This window comes from Ascaphus truei, chromosome 9 (assembly GCF_040206685.1).
Source record: "Ascaphus truei isolate aAscTru1 chromosome 9, aAscTru1.hap1, whole genome shotgun sequence".
NCBI classification, from domain to species: domain Eukaryota; kingdom Metazoa; phylum Chordata; class Amphibia; order Anura; family Ascaphidae; genus Ascaphus; species Ascaphus truei.
The window spans coordinates 54,964,741-54,978,683 of NC_134491.1; the positions used below are offsets into that span (position 1 = coordinate 54,964,741).

A 13,943-nucleotide genomic window follows, 5' to 3' on the forward strand; every position below is an offset into this window, starting at 1 on the left:
CAACACCACCTGGTAAAGCCCAGGGCTGGACCGGAAACATTGTGCACCTCTGACTGTTCACCAATAAAATACAAGACTCGTGAGTAGAACGCGATGACGTTTCTCTGACTAAGTCGATTTGAATTCTAACTAAGCAGTGTTGCAAGTTACCTTAGAAATGAGGTAAGAGAAACACACTGGTTTCCTTCTACTAGTAACGGAGTCCGAATGCAATGCTTTTCAGGTACTTTAGAACCAAGTGGGTTAGCATGCCAATCTACCATGTTCTACCATTGTCCTCTTGCTTTAATGGTCTTAAAAATAACCTCCACTAAAGACTGCTAAAGTATTATGGGCAATGAAGCAGAAAATGTGATTTGTTGGTTAATTGCAAATTCATATGGAGAAAGGGTTGTGTTGAGTGGAGAACCCATTTTGAAGTGTTAGTGTCTTTCTACTGTAGTAACAAAGGAGGTGGCAAGATGCCTTTTATTGCACCAACAAGTAGTTCTGTTACAAGCTATCGAACTGCTCAGGGTCCTTCATCGAGTCCTATCCTCTATCCTGACAGGTTCAAAAGCTTGTAACATACCTTTTATTGGACAAACAAGTGGTTATCATACCACCTACATAGGCTGTGCTAATAGTGCAAGCGACGCAACGTCGCTCGAAAACAAATGCATTGCCGCCGCGTGTGCTTATAGTAAGTGCGACGTCGCTGTCGCGAAAACTGTTAGCCGTCAAAATTTGATTTTTCAAGGGCTGTCGCCTCAAGTAACGGCCCTTGAACCAATCAAATGGCCGGAAACCCGCTCCGCCGCCCAGCGAAATAACTTTCGCCTGTGGCGACGGGTGATGTCACCCATCGTATCGCCATCGATGGCACTATAAGCGCGGCCGTCCTCTCCATCTTGGTTACAACAAGGAAGAAAGAACCAACACGTCGACCCACCCTTCTTTTCTTTCTACTGGTAAATATATTGACCTGGAGAATCTATAAACTAGCAGCACAAGTTTCAGATCTTTACAATGTCAAGCATAGTTTGAATGAACTGTTTGCCCTCCAGAGTCTTCTGTGCCGTCAACTATCTAAAGCATAGATTTTTTAGGGGGTGCGGGCGGTTGCAGAGGCCCCGTGCTCTTCCCCAAGGCATTTAAATTAAATGCCGGGGGATTGCGTGAGGCCTCTGCAACGCTATACTTACGGAGGGTCAGGCGCTCTGTGACGTTTCGCCGTGGCAACCCGGCGGGGTCATGTAACATCACATGACACCACATGATGTGATTTCACATGACCAGGCAGCATCATTGGACGCAGGTCTGAAGTAGGGATGGGGGGGGGGGGGGGGTGCGCGAGCATTGAGGCAGGGAAGACTGGGACGCAGCAGAAAGTTTGCCCTCCCCTGATCTAAAGGAAAGTCACAAGTATAAGGCATTCACTTTATTTAAATTTAAAAAAAAGTATCCAGTCAATTACAAAATGTGAAGTAATAGCTCCATATATTTTCTGTTACTAAAAAGGTATCAAGTTCTCAGTTGAAAGCAGTATGTATTCCCTGACCTAAAAACTACAAATGGTCTTCCTCAAAACAAATGCTAGTTTGGCTGCTTTTTGTTTCTTTGAAAACCAAAGATTGATTTCCTTTTCTTCAGAGTCTATGAATTAGGCACGGTCAGTCGTGTTCCCTCTATCCTTATCCAACCTCGCTCTTAGAGATGCAAACTCTTCTATAAACACCGACATCACACACGATCTCGATGGGAAATCAAACAACTTCCAAGTCCCAACTCCACATGCTTGTAATCTTGAGCATCTTAAAACATTTATTAAAGTTCCACCTGAATGCCTGTTTCCTCCACCGGTGGCCATTTGGGCCTGCCTGCCCCATGACATCAATCATGCAGAGTACCCTACATCTGAGGACCCAAGCATGAGGAGTGGAATCTGCCCTGTGGAAGAGGTGACTTAGTGCCAGGTATGGCATAGACACTTGCTTGTTTTCTAAGGGATGATTGGGCTGACTTCCAACAGAGCCATCGTTTCCTGTGTGTCTGGGCCTGGTTGCGTCATGTGTTTACATGACCCAGAAGTCTGGTGGCACAGTGCATCTGCCAGATGCCCAGTATTCGAAAAGGTCAACACAGTGACATCGCATTAAAAAGGAAGCAGCTAAAGGACAGGAAACTGGTGGAGACGCACTGACCTCCAATAGGAATTATCCCACAATTCCACATTATTCAAGTGTCAATCAAATCACAGCGCAATGATCTGTCCCAGAGACGTAAACCTACAACACAAGGGTCGGTAATATAAGGGACTTTCTAGTCGAGAGAAAATGTAGCTAAAGAAAACAACCATTTAATTAAGAATATTTATTTATAAAACTGTTTAACTGGAAATACATTGCAAGTGCTCTCATTTTCAAGTATGTCCTTCTGACACTGATAAAACATGGTACATTATATATTTTTACAGACAGAGTGTAGAAAGATTTTGGGCTTGGGGATGAGGGGGGGGGGAGGGAAGCTTTTCCCTGTGGAAATAAAAAGAATAAACATTGAGAATAATGGGGAGCAGATTGATGACTTTCTTGGGAATCTCAGCTTGAATGCCAGACAATTTCATGAGATCCGAATATAAATTAGCTCTAACATTGTGTTACGATCAAAGGAAACTTATTTTTTTGCAGTCAACTCCCATCCTTCTCATATGTAAATCCAACATCAGTCATACACTCCAAGCCATATTATTTAGGGGAATTAGACTTCTGAGAAGCTTTGTTTTTAATCTTTTTACTGACAAAACGTTACAAAATATATTTTAAAAAAAAGTTTTAGAAGCCAAAACTTTATATAATATACTCGTTCCAAGTTGCTCTCTCGCCTCTTTCCTCAGTGGCACTGGTCATATTCCTACACCTTGGAAAATGGCACAGCCCAATTAGAAAGTACAATTCACCTTGCTAATGAAGCTGGAAGCCTTGTGAATCAGGAATAGTAAATGTATGGCTCAGCTAGGATTATAGCCCCATAAAAAATGGGTGAAATAAAATACAAAACAATGCACACCATATTAAATGTAGTTCTAGAAACATTTACCGCGGACGCCTTTGTGTTAAGCATTTTCTTTATTGTCTTGCGTTTAAGGAGGTATACCTCACTGGATTTGTGATGGTCAATTTCTGAATGTATAATGCCAATGACAATTTAGGCAGATGCAGGATTTAGGGATGGTGTAACCATATTAAGGATACACTAATTGTGGTGATACTTTGTTTTTAAGAGATTAGGATGATTTATGTACATTAAGTTATTTATGGCACTTAAGCAAAGAACTAGTTTACAGTTTTATATATCCTATGTGGTTATACAAAATTAATATTAGCTGGAAATATTGATTGATAACCATGAGTCAATGTTGTCATTAATACATTTATATTTCTTCATATGTTCACAAGATGCTTGATCACTTTTTGCAATTATGTAAATTCCCAATATATAGAGCAATGTTTTTCAACCGATTATCCCCGAGAGAAATCGAGGGGGTGGGGGGAGGGGGCTACAGGAATTTTCCAGTCTCCCAGGGGAGAAAGCAGGGCTGTTGCTAGGGGGCAGGGCAGTTTCCTGATTAGCTGCATTATCCAGCAGCAGCCAACAAGGAGGTGGTGTCAGCAGCCTGGGGGTGTGGCCAAGCAGTAGGAGGAAGCAGGAGAGGTTTTGGGGACGGGGTGGCTGTGTCTGCCCCCTCTGTTTCCTGTGGCTGACTGTACTGTTGTGGGGGTGCTTTAGCAACTGAACACTTTACTAGGGGCACCCCAAGGGAAAAATAAAAAAAAGTTGAAAACCACTGATAGAGAGAGTGGTTGCTACCTGCATTCGTTGTAAAATATTACACTATCCTGGTCTGGCTACACAACCATGAGCCATCGCAGTAGAACACATGCCTAGCATATATCCGCTCATCACAACTACAGTCAGTCAACCACACAGAAAAATTACATACGTATGTAATGCTCACATCTCAAGAACAAAAGTGATCCAACCACTATGATTAAATAGTCCTTGTGACAAATGCTCTGTTTCTGCAACAAATACACGTTGATGAAAGGGTACACAGCTGAGTGGCATAATTAGGAAAAAAATAAAACACCCATTTTGTTTGGGAAACACTTCTGGCTTTGGCAGTCAGGCTGGGATAAGTAGGCAATTAGATGCTAAACTTAAAAAGTAATTCCTAACCTCAACCCTATATGGCAGGAGGTTTTATTGAAGGTGGTAGAATAGATTTGGTGTTAAATGCCAAATAAAAGTGAAACTTGCCAGAGAGCCAGATGTTAAACAGTTAAGTTAAACCCCATTAGAAGAAAAAGAAAATAAAACAAAGATCATTAAGTTTTATTATGATTATGGTTTTGTTTTTTAAGGCAAGTAGTGGGATTGCTGCTGTGTACAACTGCAGTTTGTATTCATATTTGTTTAGGGTGAAGGGAAGGATTTTGCAAACTTTGACAATTAAAAAAAAAACCCACGAGACCACAAACACTGCAGGGGAAACAGTCAGAAAATAGAGGGTTTAGGCTGGATTCGCCAATGGACAATCTTACTGCACAAGATTAAATCCTATTCAAAGGCAATGACTACGCTAAAGATTAATATGATTGAGTGAATAACTTCGTCAAAGTTATAGACAATCTTGTTTAAGGAATGCCCATTAAGTAAATAAAAATACTCCACCTAAATCATAATTCAGAAGATGGGATTGTTTATACCTTTACGAGAAGTTACAAATTAGGACTAGTTATTTTATTTTTGTAATAGGAGAATGGTCCTTTTAAAAAAAAAAAAAAAAAAAAAACACCTCAGGTCACATCCGTGTACAAAAGCTTTAATTCTCCAGAATATATATTACTGTATTTCTTTTAATGAAAAAGACTAAATAAATATTTGCTTGATTACGGTAGAAAGGGATGAGAAGTACGATTGGTACCAGATATCCACTATACTGAATTTAAGACAATTACGCCACCTTGTGGCCACTGCTCATGTATGAAAAATAACTTTATTTCAATGTCTCAAAATTACACAAAAAGACATACAAAGATCAATATAAAAATTGCATATTCCCAAATATATAAAAGTCAACCGGAAGCGATGTGCAGGATGAATTCCTTTGTTTACACCTCAAACACAGAACAGGCCGAGCAGAACACCCGTTCACAGAGGTCATTGTCACTGGGAAAGGGAAACATTTTAGGGTTAGTGTGCAATACTAGTCTCATTGCCATGATAAAGGTCACAGGGCAGGTTAAACGTGCCCTTTCAGCCACTAAAAATAAATAAATAAATAGTGACCTAGTCAGTTCACAAACAATTAATCAAGCATTAAGGCAATGTGTAGGCCAATTCCACTGTATATTCTGCCAATTTACATAATTCACAATGCAATAAAAATCACTGAATCTATAAATAGGATACATAATTTGTGCAAGCTGTCAACACACTAAGTGTCACATTGTCACACCCTTCGTGGCTAGAAGTATTTAGCAAGGAAACTAAACGGGGGGGAGAGAGTTGGAAATGGTCAGGGAGTGATTGGCTTCGACTGCACAACCTGTGCTGAAGCAGAGATATCCTGAAAACCTGACCTGTTTGGGGGGGCCCTTGAGGACTGGCATTGCCCACCCCTGTACTAGCATCTCTAGTGCCAAGATAGTGAGCTCTTTTACCAAGGTAAACCAATCACTCCCTGTCCACCCCCTCCCCCCAGAGCTCTCTTCATGATTTCCAGCAATACTGCTTTCAGATTTTTTTAAATTAGAATGGGTCGTAGCCAGTTAAGCATGCAGCATTAGGATTTGTATACGGTGTTCGCAATAATAATAGACCACAATAACTAATGTTTGTACATATACTTACTCAACAACTGTGCAAAGGGAGCAGGTTACTGCATTACAACAACTGCATAACTTGCAGCAATTTGTGCATATGTATCGTTCGCACTGCGAGCACGCTTCTTTGTCACCAACAGATCGGACACAGGAAGAGCAAGCTTTGGATACTCCCACAGGTAGTGCTGTTTGTGGAAAAGAAAATATATATTTATGCAGTCCTAAAATTAAAGCGGACATTAATGTTACAGCGTTGGTCTCGGTACAACGCAATTAATAAACAAGTTATTGTAGTACAGTACTAAGATCACACACCCCTAATGTACAGTTGTAGTTCTGCCTAGGACAACGGAATACTTTTAATGGCAGATGCCATTAACCCAGCAAGTCCTGTGAAGTAGGGACTTGGTACTGTTTTATTTAACTGGCATCAAAAATAAACAGGACTTGTTCAGCCCAATGCTTGCACACACCAAGCCCTAATAATCCGGGAGCAAATAATTGGCAGGTAAATAAAGTGAGACAGAGGGTTTTGAGCTGGCTTCCATGCAAATAAACTTTGCAATATTTGACCCATATATTTAAAAAAAAAAAAAAAAAAAATTATGAAACAAGATCAATTTATGACAAAAAAAAAAAAAATATCGAATGTTCCTGCATATTCATGTTTTATTAGAAAAACAGAACAGCTTCATTAAGACAAATCACACTAGGTTGATCCACTTTAGACAGTATTAATGATTGTGAAATAGAACATGACAGTCCTTGCTACTTTTATTCATTCGTTTGTTACCACACTACCGTACTAAATAGAAACACCAAAGCATATTAGTACATATTTTAAAAAAATACTTGTAATACCAAGTTGGTTTCATACAGGGTTTGGAATAAAAGTTCAAATGCACCTGTAACAGAAAAGCCATTTAGTCCATTGAGGGGAAAAAAACCCACACCTAATATCTAGGGGCCTATGCAGTAAGCATTCATAAGCCACTTATCGAGCACTTATCGTCCAAAATGCCTACTGCTATTCAGTAAGCGGTGATAAATGGGTGATAAGACTGAATCGCCCCAAAAAATTGCTCATAAAAAAAAAAAAAAAAAAAAAAAGAGGCAGCGGTGATAAGCCACTTATCGCCACGTTCATAAACTTGCGCAATTCTAGCAGCAGTGATTAGGCTATCAACGCCTATCGCCGCACTAAAATGGTGATTTAATCACAAAATCCTCACGCCAGAAAAAGTTGGCGTGAAGGTGTTGAATACCTGCACAGAAGCGGAAAGATGGGACTTAGAAAAAAAAATGCATTTTTCCTGCATAGAATTGATGCCGGGAATCTCTGGAGCTGATATCCATTACTATTAGCACCAGAGACCCCTGGCATGAATCCTATGCAATAAAAATGCATTTACAGTAAACTTCATTACCATAGCGGATAGCCTCAGGGACCCCCTACTTCCCGAGATACAGGCCCCATTATGGGGTGCCGGTATCTCCTATGCATTTAAATGTCCTCGTCACGTGACCGTGGGAATAAAATGCATAGGAGATACCGACACCCCATAACGGGGCCTGTATCTCGGGAAGTAGGGGGTCCCCCTGCTCATCTACACTATTAACAAAATTAAAATTTATAGATACATTTCGGACAAGATTTGCACAGGGAGAGACGGCTCTCTCTGCAGCAGATACAACTCGCCGGGTAAGGCCTTTTCAGAGGGTCGTTCATCAGATCACCGGTTAATCGCCCGTTTTGTGAATTTTGCTATAAAATGGCTCGGCGATTTTTTTTTATGAACCTTTAGTGCATAGGCCCCTTAGTGTCTCCCGCAATGAGTGCTTATTAAAATGCTTTTAAAAAAAACAAAACTAAAATAGCAGTCAAATGCTCACGGGTGGCCAAAAATACTGTCAGTAACCACCGCAGCTGGCAACAGCGAGCTTGTCATGCTTTACTGTTGCGCTAGTAAAGTATGATGGAGGGCGCTGATGCCAGCCGCAGCAGTGATTGACAGACTAGCCCTCACTGCCAGCAGCACAGGCAGCAGCACAGGCAGCAGCAGCACAGGCAGCAGCAGCACAGGCAGCAGCACAGGCAGCAGCACAGGCAGCAGCACAGGCAGCAGCACAGGCAGCAGGCTGACATTATGCGCCTGGGATTTTTCCATTCCTGCAAATGCAACAAAATAGTTTAAAGTCCACGCGGCACTTTTAAAACATAGGTTTTGTTTTAATATATGCAGCCTTTATTGAAAGCCAATTACCTATGCTGCCGATCGATTCACTCTCCTGTGATAAATGAGCAAAGATCCTGGTTCCCTTAATGGCTGCCTTTCAGTTTCAATCAATCCTTCACGCAGTGTAACTCGGCAACTAAAAATGTATTCATATATTACTAAGGTAACATTATGTATCTGCTGGGAATATTAACAACAAATTACCACAAACAGACAAGTGTTGCACTGCTGGGGATGTGTTCTAAAACCCGCTATAAAAATCAAAGGAGGCCAAGTATATTAAAACTCATTCAAAATTGTATTAAGAATATATGGGGGGAGATAGAGCAAGGCAGTAACTATTATTGTCATACTACAGAACTGAAATTAAAAAAAATAATGACAGATCAAGAAAAGTATAAAACAAAAGCCCAATGCTACAAAATACATCGTAAATAATATATAGTTAAATACTTCAATAATAATAATATTCTCATGTGTAAGGGTCATTTAGTTAAATCCTTTGACCAAAGCATTATAAGTCTGCAAGTCACGTCAAGGCATGACCAGTAAAGCAGGTCCTAACACTGAACTGTGAAACTTCTCTTTTACCTCTGTTGGAGGGAGAATTACCGCAGTGGGTCTGTCCATACAGCAAAATGAAAACAAAAACAAAAAAGCTACTACAGGCATACCCCGGTTTAAGGACACTCACTTTAAGTACACTCGCGAGTAAGGACATATCGCCCAATAGGCAAACGGCAGCTCACGCATGCGCCTGTCAGCATGTCCTGAACAGCAGTACCGGCTCCCTACCTGTACCGCAGCTGTGCGCAAGCGGGGAGACTATAGAACCTGTTACGCATGCGTTATTTACATCAGTTATGCACATATATGACAATTGAGGTACAGTACATGCATCTATAAGTGGGAAAAGGTAGTGCTTCACTTTAAGTACATTTTCGCTTTACATACATGCTCCGGTCCCATTGCGTACGTTAATGCGGGGTATGCCTGTGTTACATAGTTACATACATGCTCCGGTCCCATTGCGTACGTTAATGCGGGGTATGCCTGTGTTGCATAGTTACATACATGCTCCGGTCCCATTGCGTACGTTAATGCGGGGCATGCCTGTGTTACATAGTTACATACATGCTCCGGTCCCATTGCGTACGTTAATGCGGGGTATGCCTGTGTTACATAGTTACATACATGCTCCGGTCCCATTGCGTACGTTAATGCGGGGTATGCCTGTGTTACATAGTTACATACATGCTCCGGTCCCATTGCGTACGTTAATGCAGGGTATGCCTGTACTGTACTTTAAAAAGTGGGGAGGAGCGAGCTTAAACCCTTGGTGTGTTTGTTATGTTCAGATCAAGAAAAGGGTCTGCTGCCAAGAGAAATGGTCTATTTACCTGGCTGGATACCCTCCTCCTTTATTTAGCCGGCTATGCATGTAAAATTTTATTTAAATAGCACCAACCATGTACATAAAACTTTACATTATGACAACAGGTCAATAATGTACATTACAAACAAAAGGGAATAAGTGCAACATGTAAATGATATCAGGTTAAAGGAGACCCTGCCCCAAAGAGCTCACAATCCAAATGTTATCTTGGGAGGTTTAGAGACAATGAGAGTGAAAGCACTATGGTTTTCTCCCAGATTATTAGCACTCCATGTTAGGGTAAAAGGCTGGCAGATTAGGGTTAGGTTAAAACGAGTCATTTATTCTGCTGCCGGTTAAAGAAGGCTGACCAAGTGCCTTATGGACTCAGTTTGCTGCATACAAAGCACCTGCCGTTGCTAAAATGCACGTTGTACAAATAGAAGCATGTTAGAAGCTCACATTTTTGTGTCTGAGAGCTCCGGAGCAATTTTCCATCTTGACCAATGAGAGTTTGTCCATTCAGTAGGTCATGTACATTACAAGTTTCTTCTTGCACCTTCTCCAGCGGTTCGCTCTGGTGCTCTGCGTTTCCCATAAAGGCCTGTGCACCACGGAACAGGAGTTTCTTGGTTCTCTCTAAAGAATTGAGGAAAATCCTGTAAGTGCGCGGTAAAAAACACACAAGCTGCAAAGTATAACTAAAGGAAGAAATTACAATATTCGTGGTCAAACTTTTCGACAGTCAAACAAAAACACAGGATTCTGAGAGCAAAACAGTGCAGTATTTTACAATATTCAAACATTTACTTTCAGAAGGAAATGTACATTTCTGTTTTATAGTTCCTTCTACTACAGTTTAATCCTTTGAGTGCCCTAGTGCAGGGGAGGGGGGGCAACTCCAGTCCTCAAGGGCCACTAACAGGTCGGGTTTCAAGGATATCCCCACTTCAGCCATTGACCGAGTTACCTGTGCTGAAGAGGGAATATCCTTGAAACGTGACTTGTTGGTGGCTCTTGAGGACTGGAGTTGGTCACTCGTGCCCTAGGACATAGCTACTATGTCCAAAAAGAACTTAAAATAAAAAACACTGCCCACTCCCCCTTTTCCATTCATCGGTTCAGGGTTGCGTTACAGAGTACAGGATGCAATTTGACCTGATTTTGGGGGAGCGAGGGGGGGGGGGGGTGACTTCCACCAAAACGCTGAATGCACACCAACAATTATTCAGTAACAGTCATATGAAAAAGTGTTACTGGGTGCATCCCGAAAGAACAATAATAACTTTATTTCATACAGCGCTTTTCTCCCCATGGGATTCAAAGCAGCCACTTGTCCCCCAATTGATCTAAGTGTTAAAATCTGCATGCGCCGCAATACAAAAAAAATTATGTTCGCCAGGGCTCCCCAATGAAGGACTTAATGTAAAAAAAAGAAAAAAAAAATACTTTGTTTTTTTATTGTATGTAAAACAAACACTATGTTGTATTGAAACGACAACTCAGTGCGTGGAGACTTTGGCTGCGCTTATAGTGCCGGCGACGTCAGGCTGCGGTCGCTGGAAAAATCAAATTGAGATGACTTCCAGCGACCAAGCCGTCGCGCTTAATATAAGCGCACATGACAGCGGCAATGCGTTTGTTTTTACGTTGCCGTCGCCAGCACTATAAAGCGCAGCCTTATCCTTGTCCGTTCCCAGTGACTGAGCGTTGACGACGCAGGCCGGAGGGCAGTGGGAACTCTGACCCCGCGGATGTCAAAATAATAGCCCACTGCCACTGGCTAAAACCCATTAACCCCTTTGATGACAGAAGCTCCCCTCTTCCCGGCTGTACAGGGGTCAACACTGAGGCACTGTCCATCACACCCACTTTCTGATGCGCTGCCCATCACACCCACTTTCTGATGCGCTGCCCATCACACCCACTTTCACCCACATCAAAGGCAGCGCAAAGCAGGCCCATATGGCAGTCTCCATGTCCCCCACAGGGGTCATTGCACAGGGGTCAGCCAGGGGGGCACCTGCGTCTCACACACGGCAGAGCTAACACCGCCCTCACCAAAGACCTCCCGCTTGTACTTGTCGCCGCACACGCCCTGGCACAACTCCTTCTGACCGACGTGCTTCTTCAGCTGCAGCGGGGTCGCGTCGCCGAACGGGTAGGAGCGTTTGGGCATCGTGTGAGGAGGGCGGCCCGGGGGGGGACTGACAGGAAACCGCGCCAAACTGGGGCTCCACTGCGCATGCGCACTGACACTGTACGCCTGCCCAAGTATACGCGACGTCACCAACACGCCCCTCCAATCACAGACCTCGCTCGATGCTCAGCGCGGCAGCGGATTGGTTCCCACTTGTTGTTGATGTCACAGGGGCTGCCCACGTGGAGACTGGCTTCCTGCTCAATGTTTACTGCAGGGGCTGCTGTGCAGTGGGGAAGCCGGGGAGGGGGGCGGGGCGGGGTGTGTGTTTTAATGTAGCCTTACATCAAGTCTACTACAGAGTATACGGCAGCCATTTTGTTCTATCCCACAAAAGGTAAATTCTCCAAAAAATATGCCTGGACTGCACAGCAGATCTGGAGAGCCCTGGTTTCTGATATCACACTTTTGTGGTCAATAGACTTATTACACGGGTCAGAAACTTTATAGCAGTGCGTCCCTGTGCTTGTGTAGAAGAGGCTGGTTTGAAGCTAATTTGTAGAAGGCCTCTCTAAATATTTATTTCATTTTTTTTCTAACCCGCTGCTCACCAAGACACCCAGTATAAGGCTGAGGATATGGTGCCTTCGCCCGTGCGGAGTCGTGCGCGGCCGTGACGTCACCCGCTTGAAGCGGGTGCGTTTTTCGGCCATGGTACGCGTGTCTAGGGGTGTGCCAGTGACGTCACGGAGCTGGTTCGGCCTCATTGGGCAAACGGCTCATGTGACCTGCCTGTCGTGCCGAGTTAACTGATTTCTCACGCAACGCGCCCGCACGCCGCATGGACGTGAACACTGCCTTAGGGAGAGGAAGGCCAACAAAAGTGCGGGCAACACGAATGGGAGCAAGAAAAATGGCTGCCAGGGTACTAGTGCCCGTTTGCCAGGCTTTGTTTAAAAAGGAAGGTTTTTAATTCCTTTCTGAATGGAAGTAAAGCTTCCTGATTTCTTAAAGCACCATAGATACAGTATATTTGATTAGCTGAGTATTTTCTTCCCATCTGCCAGTAGAAATGAAATAAGCATTACATGTTCCTTTCCTATTGCTGCAGGAAATCGCTGTTGTTTTAGCTGTCATTTACCTGGACGTGTGTGTACAGCTTTATCCTGGTTACAGAGTCTCTATGGACAGTATCCAGGAGACAGAACAACAACAAATGCAAAATGCTGTGCAGTGCTAAATTACGATCACAGAGAGACACCGCTCAACAGTAAGACACATTTGCAAATATCTCCAAGACATTATAACCATGCAAATCTCGCTTTTCTCAATATGCTGCATAACTGTCGCTACTTCAACCTTGCCTAATTTGTAGTTGGTGATAGCTTTTCTTTTTTGGTTTAGTTAAATGTTTAATGGGGTTTTTCATTAAGGTACAGTGCTGACTAGGGCTCTATAGCATCGCAGCTCCCGTTGATCAGCACTACCAAAGTTTAATAAATAACCCATTAAGTACCATATAAGAATTAATTTTATTGTCTTTACATTTGCAGTGTTGAATTGTTAGATATTCCGTGTAGTTTATAGTGTAATACGTTTTACAGGTCAATGAAACATCCAATGTACTGCCTCATTTTCATTTAGCTGATGAATGCTACAGTTGTGATTCTCTTTTAATTAGTTTCCAGGCAGCTAACATGGACACTGAAAAGACCACCCCACAAAAACACAATCAGAAAACCACACAAAGGTAAAAATACTGGGTATATTTATGACTCTGGGACAGGAGTTGATTGAAGCACCTCTGCCGAGGCAGGGATAAATATACAGAAAAGAGCAAGACCCCAACTTTGCTGCACCTTATACACAATACTAAGATACATGGAAATAGTATAAAACAGCCTTTAAAGCTGCAGTTCAGTCAATATCCTGCATGTGTGTTTTTTTTAATAAATCAGTTCTGTAGTAAGAAAAAATACTTTTAGCATTTTCTGTTTTAAAAAAACAACTTTGAAAGACCAATTTTCTTGTATTCTATTTTAACAGCCATTTGCTAAGGCACTGCCCCTTCATGTCCTGTCACAAGCCCTGGCACACCCCTTTGTCAGCCCTACCCTCCCTCTAGCACATGTCAGTGCAGGAGTGCTCATGAATATTCATGAGCTTCCACTGACTGACTGAAGCAGAATATAAACAGATCCCTTCACTAATTATGTCACCAAATTTCTCCGATCAATACATGGAGAACGAATTGACCTGCAGCTATACAGTTCTTTAGCTAATTAGAAATTGCCCACATGAAACTATTGAAGTAAAAAAAAAAA

The 13,943-nt window shown here is 42.5% G+C and overlaps 1 protein-coding gene across 1 annotated transcript; it reads right to left on the bottom strand.

Moving 5' to 3' along the window:
* Window positions 1-5,019: 5,019 nt before the first annotated feature.
* SIVA1 (SIVA1 apoptosis inducing factor) lies at window positions 5,020-11,741 on the bottom strand. Its single transcript, XM_075614939.1, has 4 exons — window positions 11,541-11,741; window positions 9,942-10,118; window positions 5,896-6,052; window positions 5,020-5,211 (listed from the first exon to the last, which is right to left on the bottom strand). The coding sequence occupies exons 1-4, from the start codon at window positions 11,656-11,658 to the stop codon at window positions 5,154-5,156; spliced, it is 510 nt and encodes a 169-aa protein (XP_075471054.1). The 5' UTR covers window positions 11,659-11,741; the 3' UTR covers window positions 5,020-5,153.
* Between the last annotated feature and the right edge of the window lie 2,202 nt (window positions 11,742-13,943).